This window comes from Oncorhynchus tshawytscha, linkage group LG01 (assembly GCF_018296145.1).
Source record: "Oncorhynchus tshawytscha isolate Ot180627B linkage group LG01, Otsh_v2.0, whole genome shotgun sequence".
In the NCBI taxonomy this organism is placed as follows: Eukaryota; Metazoa; Chordata; class Actinopteri; order Salmoniformes; family Salmonidae; genus Oncorhynchus; species Oncorhynchus tshawytscha.
Genome location: NC_056429.1, coordinates 64,763,686 through 64,789,246, shown reverse-complemented (window position 1 = coordinate 64,789,246; position 25,561 = coordinate 64,763,686). Strand labels below are relative to the sequence as shown.

At 40.2% G+C, this 25,561-nt stretch overlaps 1 protein-coding gene across 1 annotated transcript in view; it reads right to left on the bottom strand.

Annotated features, from left to right (window-relative positions):
• The window catches only part of LOC112254905 (glutamate receptor ionotropic, delta-1), a 453,280-nt gene that overhangs the window by 188,837 nt on the left and 238,882 nt on the right, over window positions 1-25,561 (bottom strand). The window contains exon 3 of the mRNA XM_024427867.1: window positions 18,491-18,775. Within this exon, the coding sequence (XP_024283635.1) occupies window positions 18,491-18,775 (285 nt within the window). The remainder of the gene's footprint in view (window positions 1-18,490; window positions 18,776-25,561) is intronic.

Below are 25,561 nucleotides of genomic sequence, written 5' to 3'. Positions count from 1 at the left end.
CACTCTCTCTCTCACACACTCTCTCTCTCACACACTCTCTCTCACACATGCTCTCTCACACACACTCTCTCTCACACACACGCTCTCTCACACACACGCTCTCTCACACACACGCTCTCTCACACACTCTCTCCCTCTCACACACACACTCTCTCACACACTCTCTCCCTCTCACACACTCTATCTCTCACACACACCCTCGCTCACACACTCTCTCTCACATGCACTCTCTCTCTCACGCTTCTTGCCCTCTCTCTCTCTCTCGCTCTCTTGCTTGCTCTCTCTCACACATATTCTCTCTCTCTCTCTCTCTGACACACTCTCTCTGACACACTCTCTCTCACGCACCTTGCCCTCTCTCACGCATCTTGCCCTCTCTCTCTCTCGCTTGCTCTTTCTCATGCACTCTCTCACACACACACTCTCTCTCTCACACACACACTCTCTCTCTTACACACACTCTCTCTCACACACACACTCTCTCTCACGCATCTTGCCATCTCTCTCTGACACACTCTCTCTCACGCATCTTGCCCTCTCTCTCGCTTGCTCTTTCTCACGCTCTCTCTCTCTCTCGCTTGCTCTTTCTCATGCTCTCTCTCTCTCTCTCTCTCTCTCGCTTGCTCTTTCTCTCACACACACTTTCTTTCTAGCACACTCTCTCTCTCACACACACATTCTCTCTGTCTCAAGTTTGCCTAGCCTATTATGAAACAGGGCAAAATAAATGATTAGTTTCAAGATTTCCATTGGTGGAAAAAAACACTATTCTGTTTCCACCTTAAAAGCAGAGAAGGAGAGTCGATGGAAATGGGGCCTCACGGAAAATGGGCAGGTTTGCTCAAGTCATTCCCAAAGGCAAACGTATGGGGAATACAACAGCATCAACTTTGGTCCTGCCCTAAAAAAGTGTTCAGTGGCATTTCTATCTCATTCCATCACAAGATGAATCCTGGATGAAAGGCAACAGCTCAGGGAGAGGGCACAGGCTAAGATGGCTGATGCGGACTTCAAAGTCCCAGTGCTAAACCTTGGGCGTTCCAGAGCACAGCTACACTATCCTGGTCATAGACAGGAGGCAGAAAAGACGATTAATGGGGAATTATGGGTCAGATTTCTGGACATGTTTTCTCAAGCATCACTTAGGAATACAAATCTGGTTTTAAAAGGTTGAAATACCCTACCTGGTAGACTTAGTTTCATCACACAAATAATGGAAACTAAATAGGCTACTTTTTTGGCATAATAGTATATTCTGAACAGAAGTTAGTGAGACATTATTACATTAGTTCATGAATAAGCTGTTTCGCAAACCAACTGTAGGACATCTCTGCAGACCTACTGGAGTATGAAATGTATTGTGTAATTCTGCATTATACTGTACATAATTGTGCACAAACCCATTTAATAACCTTTGCTTAAGATTTAATTGACTCCAGCATTAATTAGAAAACATTTGCTCTCATAACACCTTCATAAATAAAGTTGCTGGCAGTCGGAAAATAGCACTTGTATTACATACAAGTACATCTTTATGGAAATGTACTCTATATTTTATTTGTATTTATTTAACCTTTATTTAACTAGGCAAGTCAGTTAAGAACAAATTCTTATTTACAATGACGGACTACCCTCCCCTAACCCAGATGACGCTGGGCCAATTGTGCTCCGTCCTATGGGATACCCGATCACTTCCGGTTGTGATACAAACTGGGATTGAACTCGATCTGTAGTGACGCCTCTAGCACTGCGATGCAATGCCGTAGACTGCTGCTCTACTAAGGATCCCTACAATTGTGAGTGCATCAGCCTGTTGTGTACTGAGGAAAATGCCATTATAAAGACAAGCCCTCATCCTCCCTCTTCCTCTGACAATCATGATATCGACCTCTGTCTATGTTAATGCAGCCTAACTAGATTACTCAGACTCTAATCGACTTTAGTTCCTCTGATCACAGCTTGACATGCATGGCCGGGAGACACCATGGTAACCTCATTTTGTGTGTGTGTGTGTGCGCGCTAATGCTTGTGTCTTTGTAGGGCGGCCCAGGCACCAAAGTGACTTTAATCAACTGTCTGCAAGAATTCCTTTGTGTTGTTATAGGAATTCAGCCTTCTCTGCATTATCTCACCAATCCCCTCTTGTTACACCTCTGGGTAGCAGAGGTTCTGTTGTCTTTACATCCTGTAGGGCTGATATCTGATTGGAGGTTAACTTTACAGTAAGACTACTGTTCAACAACTCAGATTTTGAATCCAAGCAACAGATGCTTAAAAAACGGTCTTAGATTCTCATTCTTGTCTCATTCTTTTTTGTTCCTGAACTGCACTTGTGAGATACCAACTCTCTCTTTCTCCACCCCAGGGACTATTTCTTTCTTTTTAACTAGGCAAGTCAGTTAAGAACACATTCTTATTTACAATGACAGCCTAGCGGGGAACAGTGAGTTAACTGTCTTGTTTAGAGACAGAAGGACACATTTTTACCTTGTCTGCTTGGTGATTCGATCCAGCAACCTTTCGGTTACTGGCCCAACACTCTAACCACTAGGCTACCTGCACCACTTAGAGCATGGCCTTTCAGGCTAGGACTTCTCTCTCACTCTCTGATCATAGCTAGAGTATTGCACTGTATTGTTTGTAACTTAAGCTTTATGCCTTGTATGTGATTTCATTCATTTTACAATGTTATTAAACATCTGCCATTATTATTCCTCTCTCATACCAATTCTTGCTAGTCAACGTCCACTCATTGCCTAATGCTTGCTTGCATATTTGAATTATCTTTATGGAGTCAGATAAACATAGGCTAATTGCTTAGTCTTACTATGGGTCGCATGCGAGGTATATATAATATGCATATATGATCAATATTACCACGTGTGTGTGTGTGTATGTTTGTACTGTATGTGCATGCATGTGCATGTGTGTGGGTGCAATTAAGGCTTAATTGGGATGTTAGACAGAATTCAACAAACTTTGTATTATCTTCAGATAGTTAGTGGGCATCAGAAGTAGTCATGTAGTCATCAGGAGTAGTCATCAGGAGTAGTCATGTAGTCATCAGTAGTAGTCATCAGGAGTAGTCATGTAGTCATCAGGAGTAGTCATCAGGACTAGTCATGTAGTCATCAGGAGTAGTCATCAGGACTAGTCATGTAGTCATCAGGAGTAGTCATCAGGACTAGTCCTGTAGTCATCAGGAGTAGTCATCAGGAGTAGTCATCAGCAATAGTCATGTAGTCATCAGGAGTAGTCATGTAGTCATCAGGAGTAGTCATGTAGTCATCATAAGTAGTCATGTATTCATCAGAAGTAGTCATGAAGTCATCAGGAGTAGTCATCAAAAGTAGTCATGTAGTCATCAGAAGTAGTCATGTAGTCAACAGAAGTAGTCATGTAGTCAACAGAAGTAGTCATGTAGTCATCAGAAGTAGTCATGTAGTCATCAGGAGTAGTCATGTAGTCATCAGGAGTAGTCATCAGGAGTAGTCCTGTAGTCATCCGGAGTAGTCATGTAGTCATCAGGAGTAGTCATCAGGAGTAGTCATCAGCAGTAGTCATGTAGTCATCAGGAGTAGTCATGTAGTCATCAGGAGTAGTCATGTAGTCATCATAAGTAGTCATGTATTCATCAAAAGTAGTCATGAAGTCATCAGGAGTAGTCATCAAAAGTAGTCATGTAGTCAACAGAAGTAGTCATGTAGTCAACAGAAGTAGTCATGTAGTCATCAGAAGTAGTTATGTAGTCATCAGGAGTAGTCATGTAGTCATCAGGAGTAGTCATGTAGTCATCAGGAGTAGTCATGTAGTCATGTAGTCATCAGAAGTAGTCATGAAGTCATCAGGAGTAGTCATCAGAAGTAGTCATGTAGTCATCAGAAGTAGTCATGTAGTCATCTGAAGTAGTCATGTAGTCAACAGAAGTAGTCATGTAGTCAACAGGAGTAGTTATGTAGTCATCAGGAGTAGTGAAGTAGTCATCAGGAGTAGTCATGTAGTCATAAGAAGTAGTTATGTAGTCATCCGGAGTAGTCATGTAGTCATCAGGAGTAGTCATGTAGTCATCAGAAGTAGTCATGCAGTCATCAGAAGTAGTCATGTAGTCATCTGAAGTAGTCATGTAGTCAACAGAAGTAGTCATGTAGTCATCAGGAGTAGTCATGTAGTCATCAGGAGTAGTCATGTAGTCATCAGTAGTAGTCATGTCGTCATCAGGAGTAGTTATGTAGTCATCAGGAGTAGTTATGTAGTCATCAGGAGTAGTCATGTAGTCATCAGGAGTAGTCATGTAGTCATCAGGAGTAGTCATGTAGTCATCAGGAGTAGTCATGTAGTCATCAGGAGTAGTTATGTAGTCATCAGGAGTAGTCATGTAGTCATCAGAAGTAGTCATGTAGTCATCAGGTGTAGTATCAGAAGTAGTCATCAGAAGTTGCACTATTTATGTGGGGTGCGGCTCATTTTCATACAATAGCATGAACTGGGCTGGTCATATACCGTAACAGCCATTGCTATGGAAGTGCTTTAGCAAAGGCAGGAGTGGTTCCTTGATAAATATTGAACTTTCCATCAATTCTGTCATATTCCTTGCGATTGGCACTATATAGTGTGTTCAAAGATATTCTGAATTGATTGCATTTTTGTCAATCAGCTAATTTACGCAAATGCCAGTCCAATGGTGGGATCAAGATTGTGCAGATTCAGTTTTATTAAAATGTGTTAGTGATTAAACTGTATTGTTGTGTGGGTAGAAAAGGGAGTCATGTATTATTTGTATTTGTATTGCCAAGGCAGCAGCTACTCTTCCTGGGGTCCAAAAGCATTATTAAGGCACTTATATCACGTATAAAACAAAATATAAAAGTACATCATATAACATTACTACATCCACTACATACCTACAATCAAAAATGTATAATACCACCACACAACAAAATTACAATGTAAGTGCATATAGAGTGAATGTGCTAGCGTATGTGTGTGTATGTGTGTGTCTGTACCTGTTTGTTCTTTTTCACAGTCCCCGCTGTTCCATAAGGTGTATTTGTATCTATTTAAAAAAAATCTGATTCCACTGCTTGCATCAGTTACCTGATGTGCAATAGAGTTCCATGTAGTCCTGGCTCTATGTAGTACTATGTGCCTCCCATTGTTTGCTCTGGATTTGGGGATTGTTAAGAGACCTATGGTGATATGTCTTGTGGGGTATGCATGGGTGTCCAAGCTGTGTGCTAGTAGTTTAAACAGACAGCACAGTGCATTCAGCTTGTCAACATTTCTTACAAAAACAAGCAGTGATGAAGTCAATCTCTCCTCCACTTTCAGCAATCATGGATTTATATGCATATCATTAATGTTAGCTCTCCGTGGACATTTAAGGGCCAGACATGTTACCCTGTTCTGAGCCAATTGTAATTTCCCTAAGTTCCTCTTTGTGGCACCTGACCACACGACTCAACAGTAGTCCAGGTGCGACAAAACTAGGGCCTGTAGGACTTTCCTTGATAGTGTCAAGAAGGCAGAGAAGTGCTTTATTATGGACATACTTCTCCCCATCTTAGCTACTGTTGTATCAATATCTTTTGACCATGACAGTCACCTCAACTTGCTCAATTTCCACATTATTCATTATAAGATTTAGTTGAGGGTTAGGGTTTGGTGAATGATTTGTCCCAAATACAATGCTTTAAGATTTTGAAATAATTAGGACTAATTTATTCCTTGCCACCCATTCTGAAACTAACTGCAGCTCTTTGTTAAGTGATGCAGTCATTTCAGTCGCTTTATTAGCTGACGTGTATAATGTTGAGTCATCCGTATACATAGACACACTGGCTTTACTTAGTCATTAGTAAAGATTGAAAAAAGTAAGGGGCCCAGACAGCTGCCCTGGGGAATTCCTGATTCTACCTGGATTATGTTGGAGAGTGTCACGACTTCTACCGAAGTCGTTGCCTCTCCTTGTTCGGGCGGTGCTTGGCGTTCGACGTCACCGGTCTTCTAGCCATCATTGATCCATTTTTCATTTTGTCTTGTCTTCCCACACACCTGTTTTCAATCCCATTCATTACCTGTTGTGTATTTAACCCTCTGTTTCCCCTCATGTCTTTGTCAGAGATTGTTTATTGTCAGTGTAGTGTTTTTTGTATAGGTGCGCGACGGGTCTTCGTACCCATATTTGTTTGTGTTCATTTTTCTTATTAGTGTTATGTAGCATGTTACTTGGACATTTATTAAAAGACTCCATTTTACACTCCGTTTGACTCTCCTGCGCCTGACTTCCCTGCCACCTATACACATATCTCTGACAGAGAGGCTTCCATTAAAGAACAACCTCAATGTTCTGTAAGGTAACTATTTACCCACAATATAACTTTTTTCAAAATTTTACTAAGGGTTGGTAACAGGGTGATTGGTTGGCTATTTGTATTTCGACAAATATGTATTGGGTGATACTGTAAAAATGACCAGTCAGAGAAATGATGGGTTCAAAGTGCCTTCAATTTTATTGCATTTCAGTCTCTTAAAATTATTTTCTATTGCTTCACTCATTAGAATCCATGCTCCCCCATGACATTCTTACATATCAATATGTAGAATTAGAAATCAAGGTATTTGACACTTTAAATGGTACTAAATGTAAATGGGTGCACTTTTCATTCCTGTAAAGACTTTTCTGCAAAACAATGACTCCTCAATGTACTATTCTGTTTCACTAGAATTACTTTGTCAACTCCTTGCTCCTAGAGGGACTCAAGCAAGCTATACATTTTGCTGATTTCCCATGCCAATACAATTTAATTTAAAGGGGATCATGCATTAAAACCCAGAGGCTTATTTCCCAACAAATATAATAACCTAATGGGACCCTATCATGGGATAAAGTCATCATTGTGTGCAAATAAAATAAGTCAGTAAGTCATGATAAAGCAATCAGCATTTCAGATTGAACCACTGTAGCAAGTGTCATGAGGAATAGCAGGTTTACCATGTCTAAAAATGATAATGTGGCTGTTGTTAGCTTCAGCTCTCTCTATCTCTATATCTCTCTCTCTCTCTCTCTCTCTCTCTCTCTCTCTTTCTTTCTTTCTTTCTTTCTCTCTCTCTCTCTCTCTCTCTCTCTCTCTCTTTCTTTTTCTTTCTCTTGCTTTCTCTCTCTCTTTCTTTCTTTCTTGCTCTCTTTCTTTTTCTTTCTTTCTCTCTCTCTCTCTCTCTCTCTTTCTTGCTCTCTTTCTTTCTCTTGCTCTCTTTTTCTCTCTCTCTTTCTTTCTCTCTCTCTCTCTTTCTTTCTCTCTTTCTATCTCTCTCTTTCTTTCTCTCGCTCTCTCTCTTTCTCTCTTTCTCTCTTTCTCTCTCTCTCTTTCACTTTCTCTTTCTCTTTCTTTCTTTCTTTCTTTCTGGGGAGGAATGCTAATGTAGTTACCAGCAGTAAGATATGAGTTTAATTTACAAAAAGACAGTGGGTCCAAAAATGCGCTTGCTGTCGTTCTACACCACAAAATACAGTTCTATACAAAAATGGATACAATACTATCTTTCACCTCGCCTCTCTCCGGTAGCCTAGTGGTTCGAGCGTTGGGCCAGTATCCAAAAGGTTGATTATGGCAGCCCCTCGCACCTCTCTGATTCAGAGGGGTCGGGTTAAATGCGGAAGACACATTTCAGTTGTACAACTGACTAGGTATCTCCCCTTGTCCATGTCACTCTCTCCCACTTTGTAGTCAGTCCATATCCTCCTCTAACCTTTCTCTTGCTCCAACTCTCTTTACTTTGCTCATTATACAAGCCCATAGCACATTCCTCTGTTTGCCTATGCTCATCCACTCCTCATCTGAAAAGGAGCTACGCATTAAGACCCATCTCCTGCAGTGTGCGGCAGCTAAATCAATCTCCCACCTAATACCAGTCTAATATCTCCTCCTCTGAGAAGAGAGCAGGCCGTAAAGAGGGCAGTGACAGATGTCCCACTCCACACTCATTATGGAGCCCAGGTAATCTCGACAACGCCCTGGGAGGAACATGGGACATTCAGGGCCCGTTATGATTTACTGCAATAGATGTGAGTTTATGTAGGTGTTATACACTGAGTGTACCAAACATTAGGAACACCCCTTTTCCCATCAGAATAGCCTCAATTCATCAGAGCATTGACTCTACAAGGTGTGGAGATGCTGGCCCATGTGGACTCTAATGCTTCCGACAGTTGTGTCAAGTTGGCTGGATGTCCTTTGAGTGGTGGATCATTCTTGATACGCACAGGGAACTGCTGAGAATGGAGAAAAAAACAGTGTGCCTGGCACCTACTACCATACCACGTTCAAAGTCACTTCAATCTTTTGTCTTCCCCATTTACCCTCTGAATCGCACACATACACAATCCATGTCTCAATGATCTCAAGGCTTAGAAATCCTTATTTAACCTGTCTCCTCCCCTTCATCTACACTGATTGAAGTGGATTTAGCATGTGACATCAATAAGATATCATAGTTTTCACTTGGTCCGTCTATATCATGGATAGCAGGTGTTCTTAATGTTTTGTATACTCAGAGTCTATGCACATCCCAATGGCCATTCCTAATACAGTATGTAGATAAGTTAACTGTATTTCGCATATCCAAACTTTTCAAAGTAGATGTCCACTGTCTTGGTTCTACAGACCTACAGTCTCTGCTAGTTTTCTCTTCTTCCTGGTCAGTCATTGATTGACAATGTTTGTTGCTGATAAAATCAGAGATAGAAACCAGCAAAAGTTTCAATCCTAATGGACTGAAAAGAGTTATAAGAAAAGTATCCAGATTTGACTTCCACTGAACACACAATAATGGTTTATTATCATGCATTCAACCCCACCAGGGACATTCATGCCTCTTGAAAGAGTCCCAGCGCAGATCCAGTACAACATGCCCTCTAAACTGTCTCTCGGTCATGGTCAAAAGCTAAATGTAAAAACAGCTTCATTTGATTCACCGCATGAACTCACCCCGCTACCTTTAATTTGTCAATGTCACTTCACTGCAAGCATTCCACTGGGCACAGACGTCACTTCAATGTCTAACTTTGATTTACATTTGGTTGAGTTGTCAACTAATGCGAATTCTATGTGAAATCAACAAAACATTTCACCATGACATTGGATTTAGGTGAAAAGTTGGGTGAAAAAAATGACAACATTTCTTTACATTGATGACTTTTCCAAATCCAATCCCTTTTCCACTTTTATTCAACATCATCACATTTAATGTTTTTGTTCAAATGACGTGGAAACGATGTTGTTTCAACCAGTTTTTGCCCAGTGGGAAACAAAGCAGAGTAGAGGAGAAGGTACGATGCATGATCCACTTCTTTTGCCGACTACAAAAAGCTGTGATCCATAAAAGCAAACTGAAAGAAGTTTGTTTTTCTGTTGAAGAGTTTAAAATTGTTTTTCCTCTTTCCTCCTCAACATTGACTCTATCTGTGGGGTTTTCAATGTAAAAAAATAGCAGAAACATCAGTGTACTCTCTGTTGATGATTGATCGTCCAAGACCATGGATGAGAGTTGCCGCGATAGGACAGTATTGGTCAGACAGTTGGTATTTATGTAAAACTCTTGTAACTCACTGTGTCTTTATTTCACCTACTGTGCATCCCTGCAATCCTGCCAATCTGGAGAAATGCAGGTCAAATCCAAAAAACAAAGAGCAGCATCATTCTCCAAATGAAAAATTGTTTATACAGTATAGGCATACGTGGGATTACCATCTCCTTTGCATAAACATGCAAGAAAATATAATTTTCAAATGATGATTCTCTGGGTGGGACACCATTCTCCTAATGCTCATAGGCCAAATAATGTGGAAGCTATCGCTAACCGAGCAATACTCACATGAACTCAAAAATGATAAGTTGAAAATACAAAATGACAAATGAAACAAGATAAGGGAAACAGAGAGGAGACATTTAAAAGGGATGCCATTGATGCGTTCATGTGAATAAATGGGCATCACTAACAAACATAGTTTAATGCTGTCTGAGTTTAGCCCAGAGGACACAAAACCAGCTGCTTGAACAGCGATAAAAGCAAACAGCCAAACAGTCAGCGTGACATTACTGTAGCAACTCTAGTCCAAATACAACTTACACTAACTACAGTATAGCATCAATGGACAAACTCCCATTACAGTCCATTACAGTCCAGTCCTCTGCAGACGTGTACTGTTACCACAACAGATTCAAAGCTAAGATAGCTCATGAGATAGCTGAGATAGCTCATGAAGTGGGGCTTTAGGCTATCGATGCTCCATGAATTCTTCCATTCCAACAGAGTACATGCATGAGAGCTGTACCAAATACTATGGAGGTATGGGCTATGGACCAAAGTTTGATATCAAACATTTGTTTGATATATTGTTACCACGATTACAGATAATCATGAATGAAACGTGAATAATGATGACTGTTAAGTTACAGGGGCATAAATATCATACCCCCCCAAAAAAATACCAACCTCCCCTATTATTGGTAATGGTGAGAGGTTAGCAAGTTTTGGGGGCATGATCTTTGTGCATCTGTAACTTTCTCAGGCATCGTTATTTATTCGTAATCCTTTTAGCATCCACATTAGCGTAGATGTGTTCAAAAACATATTCTATAGTTACTTACAATAAAAGTTACCACAAAATGACACAATACGTGATTTTCCATTCATTTCTATTGGCACAACATAATCCGAAACACAACCAAAACAAACTGCAAATGCATCCAACAAGTTTTTAGAGTAACAAGTGTGATGAAGTCAATGTGTGCTAGGAATATCGAACCAAATACTAAACCTTTCACAAGATTACTTTTTACCAAATACATATGACAACACCTTTTCCCCCACAGCAGACTGAAAAGATTTAACATGGGTCCCCAGATCTTCAAAAAGTTCTACAGCTGCACCATCGAGAGCATCCTGACCGGTTGCATCACCGCCTGGTAAAGGCGCTACAGAGGGTAGTGTATACGGCCCAGTACATCACTGGGGCCAAGCATCCTGCCATCCAGGACCTATATACTAGGCGGTGTCAGAAGAAGGCCCAAAAAATAGTCAAAGACTCCAGTCACCCAAGTCATAGACTGTTCTTTCTGCTAACGCACGGCAAGCAATACCGGAGCACCAAGTCTAGGTCCGAAAGGATCCTTAACAGCTTCTACAGCTTGTTATTTTATTGTGTTGCTTTTTATAAAAAATTTACTCTATTTCTTGAACTGCAGTGTTGGTTAAGGGCTTGTAAGTTAGCATTTCACGGTAAGGTCTACTACACCTGTTGTATTCGGCGCATGTGACAAATAGTATTTTATTTTATTTGTTTTGATTTGATATACCACAGCTGTCTTCATGAATCTTAACTAAAGAATTAGCCTACCCATACCGTATGTAATGACACAAGTTCATGCAAACTGTCAGTATCTGGGGAATGTGTGTGTGGCGTTAGATAATGTCTCTGATTAAATGTATTCTTTTCTTGGTGACCTGAACATTGATTGGTTATAATCTAGTTGTCCTTTCAAGAGGAAGCTTCTTACTGTGACTAATGACTGTAACATGACCCAGGTTATCACTCAACCAACACCACCGAGAGCATATACCAATAGTGTTGGATCTGTGACATCCACTTGTATTGATAAAATATGAATTAATACTGCAGAGCTTCGCTCTAAAGCAGTATCAGTTCCCATTGGCTGTAGTGACCATAACATTGTGGCAATAACAAGGAATGCCAAAGTACCAAAGTCAGGTTCTAAAACTATTTAGAAGAGATCATACTAAATGGGTTTTTTTGTAGAATATGTTAAAACAATTATGATGGTCTGATGTGTATAAGTAGGATAATCCAGACGACTTGGGAGTATTTGTAAAATTATTCTTGACAATTGTTGACAAACATGCACTTGTCAAGAAACTGTGAAAACTGCTAGAGCACCCTCGAAGATGAATTTAAAAATGATGCAAAAAAAGGTGGCAAACAAGTCAGGCTGCTCAGCTGATTGGTTGACATACTTTGAGAAATTGAGAAATGGTGCGACTAAACTTCACTGAGAAGTGAAATGACAACAAAACAGTGAACCATAATATATGTGTATCGAAGATCTAATAATGAAAGAGAAGGATTGCTATTTGGAATTTGGTCAAATTTGCGTGGAAGAGATGGAAAAACGATTGTTATCTATCAAAAATGATAAACCGCCAGGTATAGATAACCTAGATGAGAAACTATTGAGAACCAAAGCCTAAAGGAGTGTGTGTGTGTCCACAGGAATGGAAGGTAGCTAAATTAATTCCACTACCTAAAAATAGTAAAGCACCATTTGCTGGGCTCTAACAGCTGCCCAATCAATTTGCTGGCTGTTCTTAGTAAACTGATGGAGAGGATTGTGTTTGAACACATGCAATGCTACTTTTCAAAGAACGATGAACTGATGTTCAGCATGAATATAGGGAAGGGCACTTAACTTGTACTGCTCTGACTCAGATAAATGGATAATAAGATTATAGTTGGAGCTGTATTGTTAGATTTCAGTGCAGCCTTTGATGTTAAAAAAAAAAATGTTATTTGTTACTGAAAAAAACTCACTGGTCATCCTTACCTCACCTGCCATCCCATGGTTAGAGAGCAACTTATCAAATAGAAGTCAGAGAGCATTCTTCAATGGAAGCTTCTCCAACATCATATATGTACAGTGCAGTATCCCTCAGGGTAGTTGCCTTGGGCCGTTACTCTTCATTTAACAAATGATTTGCCACTCTCCTTACAAGAAGCTAAAATGACTATGTATGCTGATGATTGCACTCTCTACACATCAGTAGCTACAGACAGTGAGCTCACGGAGAGTCTTAGCAAGTCAACATTGCTAATTAACAATAAACTGGTCTTAAATACATCAAAAACCAACAACATTCTATTTGGTTCAAAGAATTCTCTCAGACCCAAACCTCTGGATTCGTGCATAAAGGGTGTGTAACATCAGATGGTCAGTTATCATGGTCAAGTCATATTGACAAAGTTGTGGTGAAGTTGAGGAGAGGTATGTCTGTTCTAAAAAATATTTTGACACAAAGATCAACTGTACTAGTTGATCAGGCTCTGATCTTGTCCCATCTTGATTACGGTCTGGTAATATGTTCTGGTGCAACAAAGAAAGACCTAGAAAACTGCAACTGGCTCAAAAGAAAGCAGCACATCGTACCCTTAACTGGAAACACATAACTAACATCAACAACATGCATGATAGTCTTTCATGGTTGATGGTTGAGGAGAAATTGGCTACTTCTCTTCTACTCTTTTTAAGAAACATTTGTGTGTTGGAAATGCCTAGCCACTTGTAAAATCTATTTGCATACACTTCAAACCGACATACAGTACATACCCCACCAGACACGCCACTATGGGTTTCTTCACGGTACCCAAACCAAAAACTGATTTAATGAGTCGCTCAGTTATGTATAGAGCTATGTCAACGTGGAATGCTCTGCCACCAGAGGTTACTCAGGCAAAAACAAGTTGTACTTCTTTTTTAACTGATAAAAAATGTATTGTATCACGGCGCCTTTCCTCTTTCTAAAGATCTAAATTAAATATATATATATATATATATAGTATTTTTGTTATCTCGGTGTCTTTCCAATATATAACTCTTATTTAATTTTTTATTTAATTAAATATCTTGTTGTTTTTCTCTATAATGGTACTGTACTTTGTCAAGTATTTGTACGTTTTATGTGGAAGAGTAGCTGCTGCATGTGCAGTAGCTAATGGGGATCCTAATAAACTGAACCTCTTCAGTCCTGAGCTTGCCCCTTTTTGACAAAGCACCAGAGATACCTCATGGGAAATACCGAAGAGAAGTGTGCATTGATGATGCATATACAGACAAATTGTTATGAGTTCTGCACAAACACAACTTCCTTTACTGTAAGGCCCACTGTTGTGTCAAGTCATTACAAGCATTGACATTCATACAGCTAACGAGATACTGTATGTTATTAGGTAAAACTGTTAGGCATGGTCTTCAATGCTACAGCACCACGGTGCCTGGAGCGAGGGGGGTATAACTAATACTGTATGTTGCCTAACATCTGTCTGCACAGTGGAAGTGCAGAAAGTGCCAGTCGACTGATGACTCGGCAAGGAGAAATACAGCCTCAGCTTTTCATCAGCTGCTGCTGTATTTCAGAAGTGATATATTTACACACAGAATGTACAACTGACTCCATACCGGGAGCAATTCAAATAAACAAAATGCTTGTCACTTCCTTGTACAGCCACATTCAGATGTAATTTAGTGCTTTGTCATGACAGGATGATAACCCGATGGGTCAAGAGCTTGTTATCTGCAGTAGAGGTTGACACGGGAACAGGAGTCCCGCGGGTCTTGCAGGTCTGTGGGATTTGGGTAGGAATGGGAGTGAAGTTCTGGAGTCAAGTTCGGGACAGGATCGACAGTCTACAGGAATGAGTGGTAGAAATATGCAATGTGTGAGGCATTTCATGACAAAAACTAACTGTGTGTTTAGGGCTTATATACAGTCGTTTACTTAACCCCTTACTTAACCCCTTAACCCCTTTCCCTTATAGGGATACATTTAAATGTTTCGTCCAGAAGAAATCTGGAATGCATATGCATAACCATGGTACAAATGAAAAGGGAACAGTTTGGAGATGATGGTGAAATTATTAGACTGAGGTGAGGACACAACAGTTCACCTGACAAGACTGAATACAAACATTACACTGTTGATTTAATGTGCATTTTACATTTACTGTACTTTTTGCCGCATTTGTTAATAACAAAATATGAAAATAGTCCGGATACAAAAGTAATGTTACTGCTTTGATTTGAGCTCTCCTAGCTGTGCCGTTGAGGAACTAGAGCAAGCACATTTGTTGTTGTTTTGTTTGGAACAGAGCCCTGCATCCCTGCCATCACACACTTACTGTTGTTGTTTACGCAACCCATAAAATGTCCATTATAAATCACAATCTGGGTCAGGTGGGCATCATTTGAAAGCTTGTTCCATTGCCAACATGACTAGCTAAATTATAAAATAAGATCTTACAGTGTTAGGATTTCACAAGGCAATTCAGAGAAGCAGATCGTCATTTTGGTTCGCAGAGAATGGAGTCATCTGTACATTCAGATGCATGGTCTGCGGAACATTTTCTTCTCAATACAACAAACAGGCTCATTCTGTTCAGGACATGCCAGGATATAACACCATGTCATATTGTAACTGTACATCAAACATAGTGATCATAAACGTTGACACTTTATATTACATGAGTTTTATATATTTATTTATATGGAAATGTGAAGTTTACATTTGGACACTTGGACGCTTGCTTGTATGACATGAAAGCGGTACTTATTATAATCTTCAACGTCTCATTTTCAAATACATCGAATCCTCTTAATTTACAGCATTTCCCTCACTCAGACAACAACAAGTGTCCAAAAGTTGCTCAATTAGCGGGAGGGTTGGGACAACCTCTTGTCGCGCGCAGTGCTCAAGTTCAGAATGGCTCACAGGCAAAACCCAATACAGAGCTGTGATGAACAGGCCCTGAGCTCTGAAATCATGTATAGCATGTTACTGTACAGCCACTGCGTTCCAATTTAGGCACTTATCAGTGTCCAAATCTGCCATGTTCAACCTGTGTACAGGTACGAGTGAAAACGGTTAATAAAAATCAATAAAGAATTAAATGGTAATTTCCCCCCTTCCTTCGGCTCACTCTCGCTCCTCCAGTTGTAGCCATGGCCACTGAGCAGTTACCTTTACCTCAGATACCAACATATGTCAGTGAATGATACTGCCTTCAAGAGAAGTATTGAGTTCATCCAATTCTGGGTAGAAGGAATGCCTTCATTGCCAAAATCTTGTAATGTATTTTTTATCAGCTGTGTGAGCAGGCAACTATGACTTGCGAGCTGAGCTGCAGCGAAATGGAGCAGTTGCTATGTCTACTCCCATTCAGAGTGGGGGGACAGACGGAGAAGCAGCTAACGGAAGAAGTTACTCTAATTATTCCAGATTTCTGTGCCAAAAAAATTTATGGGACTTGCATGCATCACTTACACATGCAGAATTACACAACCAGAGTTGTAGAACTGTGGAAGACCTGACGCACCAGGTGTTAATGTGCTGCTTTGCTGCAGAGTGTCAAATGCTTTGTGAAATACATCCTAGAGCGACAAAATGCTTTGTGAAATACATCCTAGAGAGCCAAATGCTTTGTGAAATACATCCTAGTGTCAAATGCTTTGTGAAATACATCCTAGAGAGCCAAATGCTTTGTGAAATACATCCTAGTGTCAAATGCTTTGTGAAATACATTCTAGAGCGCCAAATGCTTTGTGAAATACATCCTAGTGTCAAATGCTTTGTGAAATACATCCTGCTTTGTGAAATACATTCTAGTGTCAAAAATGCTTTGTGAAATACATCCTAGTGTCAAATGCTTTGTGAAATACATTCTAGAGCGCCAAATGCTTTGTGAAATACATCCTAGTGTCAAATGCTTTGTGAAATACATCCTAGAGCGTCAAATTACTCCTCAGACTACAGATAGACCAGAGGAAGTGGAGAAGACGGGGGTTTTGATACGATCACACTCAGAGAACATGTGAATGATATGTTCTTTAATCACTCGTCTGCACTGAGGGTATTTTGACTGTTTGGAAATGTAATTGAAGTGCTGAGTTAAAGCGTGTAACACCAGGATGTGGATGTCAGTGTTACTGCCTCGTCAAAACTGGTCTTTTTACTCATTATTTAACACTAATGGGGCCTGGTTATATTCAGAATGAACACATTGTTTAGTCATACTTCTTGTCTATTCCTATCCCTGATTAGTTGCATCTCATTAAAACTGAATCCAATTGTATTAGTCACAGGCTCCGTAAACAACAGATGTAGACTAACAGTGAAATGCTTTCTCCAAATGTATTCAACCAAAATGCCATGACAAACTCTTGAGTTGCTGATGTTATAACAGGAAAATCAATAAACAATAGTATTTATTTGTGTGTCTACTGAAAGTGTGTGAAGCATGAGTCCATGATAAAGTATTCCTACCACAGGTCTCAATTTACTTTCAAACAGCTATTAATGGGTGTACAACTTCTGCACAACAGTTACTGGTCTCAGCAATTCATTGCTGATTCCAGAGTTTACTGTGTTCTAAAAGTGGATAAGAAAGGTCTGGCCTAAAGGGAGTTATAGGTGAGATGAATTAAATAATCCAGCCAATTAAGACTAGCTTCTCCAAGAACCGTGTCAAGAGTGCAATCTATTATTACTGTTTTCCTTGTGGCCATGGGATGAAACGCACAAGCAATCAAGGTTTCAACCAACAAATGCACACATGAAAAACATAAGTCCCACCCTAACCTAATCAGCGTGCAGAGCACTGGCAAAAAAGAAACTCCCCCTTTGTACTGATGGTTGAATTTTGTTTAAAAAAATGTAATAAATAAAATGACACATTATGCCTTTAACATGAACATGACCAAGGATTTAACACAACTTGTTAAATCCCCTCTGTGAGTCAGTGTATGGCTTTGACAACATGTTCTAATCGTTTTGAATCACTAAACACTCTGACCTCATTATGGAGATCCCCAGATTGACTATTTATGTGAACTGTGATATGAAGTGATTTACTATTGATATAATGCTCATACACCATGAGAACATGAAGCGATGATGTCTTATGAAGTGATTTCATTTGAATGATTTACAAACATTGACAGGGAGTCATATTTAATCTATGCTTCAGAAGCATCCAAAAATGACTTTATGATGAGAACTGTAATTAAAGGCATTGGAGCAAAGATCCAAAATATTTTCATCCTGGCAGTTCAGATGTACCGTTCATTGTAAAGAGTGCAATGGGAATCTAAGGTAGACAAAACAATAATTGGATGTGTGTTCCACAAACACCTAGTTGATGGGATAGTGCAGCATTTGGCAACATTTTTGTATTTACCCAGAGTCAGATGAACTCATGGACACCATTTTTACGAAGGAAGTTGAAGGTAGTTTCTGGAGCTATTGCTAATAGCGTTATCACAATGAATGGAAGTCTATAGGAAGAGTAAGCATACAAATGGTATCCGTGAGTTCATCTCACTCTGGGTAAGTACAAATAAAAGGGCTATTTGCCAAAATGTCACACTATCCCTTTAAACATTGATCAGCATTGTCAACAGAACAATATAGTTTCAGGAAAAAAACTTTTCTCCTATAGATTACTACAGATTGGCTATCACAACTATGGTCATCATCATCATCATCAACCTTGTACTGGCCTTCCTCATTGGAGAAGAGGTATTTTGAAGGTTGCACATAAAAAACATTCAACAAAACCTGTAAAATACAACACTCCAGACTATGTTTTCCACACACCCACATATCAACCCCCACGCACCCTCTACCCCACCCCCGCTCCCCCACTCACCATAGTCAGCATCATAGAAGATGATGAACTTCTGCCAGCGCAGCTCAGTGACCAGGGTCAGCATGACGTCGTTGAGGCGAGCAGGCGGACGAGCGGCCAGGGTGTAGCTCTCCCCATCAGGGCTGGGGTTGAGGTGGCAGGAGGTGCGTGGCGTGCCCTCGCCATTCCTCTGGATAAACAGGTGGGGTATGTGCATGGCGTCGGTCAAGGACTGGAGGGCGTTGGCGGCTGCACAGCCTGTAGACGTCACCAGAGCCAGGATGCCCTGGTTCATCAGCTCACAGGCTGAAGAGGGACAAGGATAAGAGAGGGACATGATAAGACAAACTTCAGACATTCCAATAAGGCAGCAGAGAACACAAGGGATCAGTAGTGGTCAAATGAAAGTAGTGTGTTCTGTTTGTAGAGATGACTAAGATAAAGATGGAGATAAAAAAAATATGGAGATAACAAAATTCCCCCCAAAGATCAAACTCCTGGAGAAATTGGGAAGGGACTTATAGCACAGAAAGTATGTGAGGTGAAGGGACAGAAGTTCAAGGGCAGGTCACAGCAGGACACAGCAGGGCAGGGTAGGACATGGGCAGGGTAGGACACAGTGCAGGACATGGGCAGAGAAAGATAGAGCAGGAGACCAGGGTATGGGCAGGGAAGGAACTGAGGGCACATACTGCCATGGGCATTGGGACAACAACAGAAAGAGGATGGGTGAAATATTTGGTGGGGCCTTTAGAAAAGTAAAATGTCACAAAAAAGGCACAAGTACAGTACAACAAGTTATGCAATAAATCCCTTTCTCTTTTGCATGCACCCCCTTATCCCTCCCCATCACAACAGAAACATATATTCACTGTAATCTGTCACTCAGAGTAACATACAAATCCATGTTTGTAATAGTTGGTTCCTCCTGCTGTTTGTTTATGTTTGTGTGTGCTTGGGAGAAATCAAGATACTTGTGGTTGGGACAAATTATTATTTATATTTTACAGTACTGTATAACATCTATGGCTCCAAATTTACTCTGAAATGCTGTTCATTATAAGTAATAGTAAATAATGTATGAATGTTGCGCATCTCTGTCAGTGAGTTCTGCTTATGAAGTGTTATAAAGTACTATGCTAGTTGGAAGTGTGCTTGGAGCCATTCAAAATGGTAAATAAACATTTACCACTGCTTAAAAACTGCTGACTGCCAAGTACACAAGTCAATGTCTTTATTCAAAGATACAATACAAATAAAATGTTCATGGTCATAAGTTAAACAACTTTAATGTGAGTGTACAAGCTGTAAATCTTCTAAACATCTACCGACTCCCACCCACCCACACACTAAACGCATCAACACATATCAACCACCTACAGTATAACCAAACAGAAGTCCGAAGTCTGATTAACAAGGGACTCTGATTCAATCTTAATAAGGCAGGAAACTTTCAATCAACCATGCCTTGGGTCAATGAATACTTGTCTTGCATAAATAAGTACACTGAGTGTACAAAACATCAGGGACACCTTCCTAATATTGAGTTGCACCCACTTTTGCCCTCAGAACAGCCTCAATTTGTGGGGGCATGGACTCTATAAGGTGTCAATAGCGTTCCACAGGGATGCTGGCTCATGTTGATTCGAATGCTTCCCACAGTTATTTCAAGTTGGCTGGATGTCCTTTGGGTGGTGGACCATTCTTGATACACACAGGAAACTGTTGAGCGTGAAAAACCCAACAGCGTTGCAGTTGTTCACACACTTAAACTGGTGAGCCTGGCATCTACTACTATACCCTGTTCAAAGGCACTTAAATATTTTGTTTTGCCCATTCAATCTCTGAATGGCACACATATACAATCTCAAATGTCTCTATTGTCTCATCTACACAGAAGTGGATTTAACAGGTGACATCAATAAGGGATCATAGCTTTCATCTAGATTCCCCTGGTCAGTCTATGTCATGGAAAAAGCAGGTGTTCCTAATGTTTTGTGCGCTCAGTGTATTATCAATGCACCTGATCGTTCCATGCGTAAAGGTACTGCACTCAGGCCCCATACGGGGGTGGAGGGGGGTGCGGGGCAGGAGGAGGAAGAGAGACAGAGTGAGAGAGAGAGAGAGAAAGAGAGGGAGGGGGAATAAAACAAAATATACATGGATGTGTGAGGGTAAATAGGAGTAGCAAATCAGGGGGCGAGAGAGAGAGAGAGGGGGGAGACAGAGAGACAATGAGGGCATTTAGGTGATTGAGGGACCTATTTTCCCCGAAGCACCTTCACATGCTAATAAATAACCCGTGACCTGAATCTTCAACAACCCAAAAAAAATCCCAACTGGCTTGGCACTCACAAATTCAGTTCGACAGTTCAGTAGAGGAACTCAGTGGTTGTAATTACCCAAAGTACAGAAGAGCAAAAATATCCTATTTAAAGTGATGTTTTTCTACATAAATTGCGTTTAATTGAGACCTTAGAATATCTGTGTCGACCTAATCAAGTAACATTGTGTAGGAAGAAATGCAGCTGGGAGTTTAATTGGTAAAATCAACGCCTTTCGATATCACACCTCGTACCCTTCAGAGGAGACTGGGGAGGACCACGCTCCTCAGTGAATTTCATTAAAAAAGTTGTAATTTTTAGATAAAACTATATTAAATATGTTCACGTCACCAAATAATTGATTAAAACACGCAGTTTTGTCATGAAGTTCTACAGTAGCCTCAGCAGCACTCTGTAGGGTAGCATCACGGTGAAGCCATAAGACAGCTTGCATTTGTCCTCCTCTGGGTACATTGATTTCAATACAAAAACCAAGAAGGCTCATGGATCTCACCCCCTTCCATAGACATACACAGTAATTATTACAACTTCTGGAAGACATCCTCCAACCTATCAGAGCTCTTGAAGCATGAACTGACATGTTGTCCACCAAATCAAAAGATAATGAAATAATGAGCTACAGCTAGCTAGCACTGCAGTGCATAAAATGTGGTGAGTAGTTGACTCAAAGAGTGCGAAAGACAATATTTAAACAGTTTTGAACAAATGAATATCTTTAAAAATGAAGGAGAAGCAATAGAGAAACCTAGCTATATTTCTTTGTATTTTTTTCCACTTTCACTTTCAATTAGCTAGAGAACGCAGCTAGCTAGTTTAGCCTACTCAAACACCCATTTCAGGAGAGATGCTATGTTAGCTAGCTGGCTATGGCTATCCAACACTGGAATTCTTCCAAGTCAAGGCAAGCATTTGGTTTTATTAATTTATTATCACCGGGAGCCACCAGTGTAACTGGTAAACTGCTTGCTGACTGTACATTGTACGGCATGATTGTAGCGGGTTTACTAATGTGTTAGTTCTAGTAGCTATGTTGACTATGACGTTAGCTAATATGGTGACAACGATGTAGACTGTGTGTAGCAGTTAGCAGTTATGATATGATGGTCACAGACAGCTGATGTGTTGTGCACTGAAGTCCACAAGCAAAGGGAAAAGGTGAGAGGAGGAGAACGTGTAGATGCGAGAAGGAATTATACAACAAACAAAATTATCTTACTGTTTGTATGTGGCTGCTATGAAAGTGAACTGTGTGTGCGCGTGATCAAGTTTGTATTCATTCTGCCGATTCTGTTGAAAAATATTTCTTAAATGGAAAAAAAACGGAATGAAATGGGGATAAACATACCTGAATTTCTCTTTTGCTGTTGGACTTATCACCCTATATCAGCTAGATGCAGGATAGAGGATGTAAGGTGGTATTGAATGGGTCACTGTCTGTCACCTTAATTACTCACATTTTCTCTTGACCTGTGCACCTACGTTGTACATTTTCATTCATAGGCTAGGTTGTAGTAAACACATGATGGGTATAGGGAACATTTTGGTATCATGTTGTAGCATTAACCTATCGATGTTACATTGAGCTGGCTGAATGGAATATGAATGACAGTCATCCAATATGCTGTAATAGAAATAACGCCATGCTCATTAAAACCGACCGCCATTGACTCCTCGATACCAGTACTCCTTGTATATAGCCTTGTTATTGTTATTTTATTGAGTTACTACTCAATTCTTAATTGTTTTGCGAATATTTTCTTACCTTTTATCTGTATTGTTGAGAAAGAGTTCACAAGTAATCATTTCACGGTAAAGTCTACACCTGTTGTATTCGGTGCATGTGACAAATAAAATTTGATTTTATTTGACCATCCTACGCTCTACTAATGTGTCATTTTCATAATGGCATCATTTTCCCCTTCTCTCCCTCATTCTACAAGCTAATGGTGTGTCAGGAAATGGAACCAAATAGAAGCACAGCCATTATGTCTACACTAAACCCCTCCTATCCCAGGACATGATTTGCCCATTTTTTCCTGGAAAATAGACTATATTAATATTTCAATTCCATTACAGACAAGCCTCTCTGACGGGCAGAGGTCTGCAGAGGCGCTGGCAAAGATGATAATGATGGAATAATGACTACTAAATGTTCTCACTAGAGTAGAAAGGGGCTATCATTCATATGCTGCTGTGTATCTGACACATCATCTTCGTTGAACTGCAGGCCTCATCCGCAGGAAGGTTTGCTTACTAAAATAAATGTACTCAGACTTGGATAGGTTAACATGGTATATATACAGTGCCTTTGGAAAGTGTTCAGACCAATTGACTTTTTCCATATTTTGTTATGTTACAGCCTTATTCTAAAATGGATAAAATAACAAATATTCATCAGCAATCTACACACAATACCCCATAATGACAGCGAAAACAGGTTTTTAGACATTTTTGCAAATTTATAAAAAATAAAACAGTAGTATTGAGACCCTTTGCTATGAGACTCGAAATTGAGCTCAGGTGCATCCTATTTCCATTGATCAACCTTGAGACGTTTCTACAACTTGATTGGAGTCCACCTGTGGTAAATTCAATTGATTGGACATGATTTGTAAAGGCACACACCTGTCTATATAAGGTTCCACAGTTGACAGGGCATGTTGGAGCAGAAACCAAGCCATGAGGTCAAAGGAATTGTCCGTAGAGCTACAAGACAGGATTGTGTCGAGGCACAAATCTGGGGATGTGTTCCAAAAACATTCTGCCGCATAAAATGTCCCCAGGAACACAGTGGCCACCATCATTCTTAAATGGAAGAACTTTGGAACGACCAAGACTTTTCCTAGAGCTGGCCACCAGGCCAAACTGAGCAAGGGCCTTGGTCAGGGATGTGACCAAGAACCCAATGGTCACTCTGATGGAGCTCTAGAGTTCCTCTGTGCAGATGGGAGAAACTTCCAGAAGTACAACCATCTCTGTAGCACTCCACTAATAAGGCCTTTATGGTAGAGTGACCAAACGGAAGCCACTCCTCAGTAAAAGGCACATGACGGCCCACTTGGAGTTTGCCAAAAAGGCACCTAAAGACCCTCAGACCTTGAGATACAAGATTCTCTGGTCTGATAAAACCAAGATTAAAGTCTTTGTCTGAATGCCAAGTGTCACGTCTGGAGGAAACCTTGCACCATCCCTATGGTGAAGCACACAGGCAAGACAATGTAGGAGTGGTTTTGGGTCTCTGAATGACCTTGAGTGGCCCAGCCAGAGCCCGGACTTGAACCCGATTGAACATCTCTGGAGAGATCTGAAAATAGAAGTGCAGCAATGCTTCCCATCCAACCTGACAGAGCTTGAGAGGATCTGCAGAGAAGAATTTGATAAACTCCCCAAATACAGGTGTGCCAAGCTTGTATACCCAAGAAGACTCAATGGTGTAATCGCTGCCAAAGCTGCATCAAGAAAGTACTTAGTAAAGGGTCTGAAATCTTACGTAATGTGATATTTCCGTTTTTTTCTTTCTTATAAATTAGCAAAAAATTCTAAAAACCTGTTTTTGCTTTGTCATTACGGGGTATTGTGTGTAGATTGATGAGGATACCATTATGCTGACGAAATTATTGCCACAATGCTGTCATGCATCACATTCTATTGACATTAAAATGAGCCCAAATCGGGGGTTTATCAAGCGAAATATCTTATGTTCCTTAAACTCTTAATTGAAAACATTAAAAAGACATATGTCTGAAGGATTGAAGGCTGTTTAACAACAAACATTGTTTTGATTCAGATGTTTCCCTGCAGATGCTACTGCCACATCAAAGCACTTCTGTATGCACAGATTGGGATGTGGCAAATTATTATACATCATTGCAGTCACAGGGGACATTATATACAATTTCTGCCGAGCAATCCGTTGCAAATTATGAGATTATCTTCAATGTGTACAGTTGTAATTGGAGCATAGCAGAATGTAGCTAATGAACCTCACCAATGCTGGGGTCGAGAGTATATAAATTGGGGCTGTTGGAAGAATTTCAAACGGCAAATGAGATGATCTCATTTAGTGTCTCTCTCTCTGTAAACACACTAAAGTTTAATCAAAGGGGAAACCTTTGCAAAAATAACCAGCGACTGCATTAATGTTGACACCATGTACTCAGTATGTTGCACTTGCACAGTAGCTGTAAATAAAGTTTAATAGTTTAATAAAGGTTAAATATGATATATATTTTTGGAAATACAGTAGCTGTAAAACATGTTGAATGTAGATAGAGACAATAATATTGGTATATGTTGTGACATAATAATAATAATAAATTGATATTTCATAATCCCATTGATTTTCCTCAGTATACTTCCTCAGTATACAGTATACAGTATACTCACTCCTTTTGACCATGGTTAATCTGTGAAATATGATTGTTTCTGGTTATGGAAATTAGGCTAGTGGCAATGCCCAAACATTTTTGAGATACCCCTACCCAAGGTACAGTACCAGTCAAACATTTGGACACCTACTCAATCAAGGGGTTTTCTTTATTGTCAGTGTGGGAGTGTGGGTGCAGTGTGGGTGCAATAATTGAATAACATGGATTTCTAAATGTATTTTGCGACGCTCGCGCACGCGACATGTCCGGTCTGGTCAGCATGTTAGGATATCTTAATGCATCTTGGAAATATAGACCCTTAACCTGGGGTGGCAGGGTAGCCTAGTGGTTAGAGCGTTGGACTAGAAACCGAAAGGTTG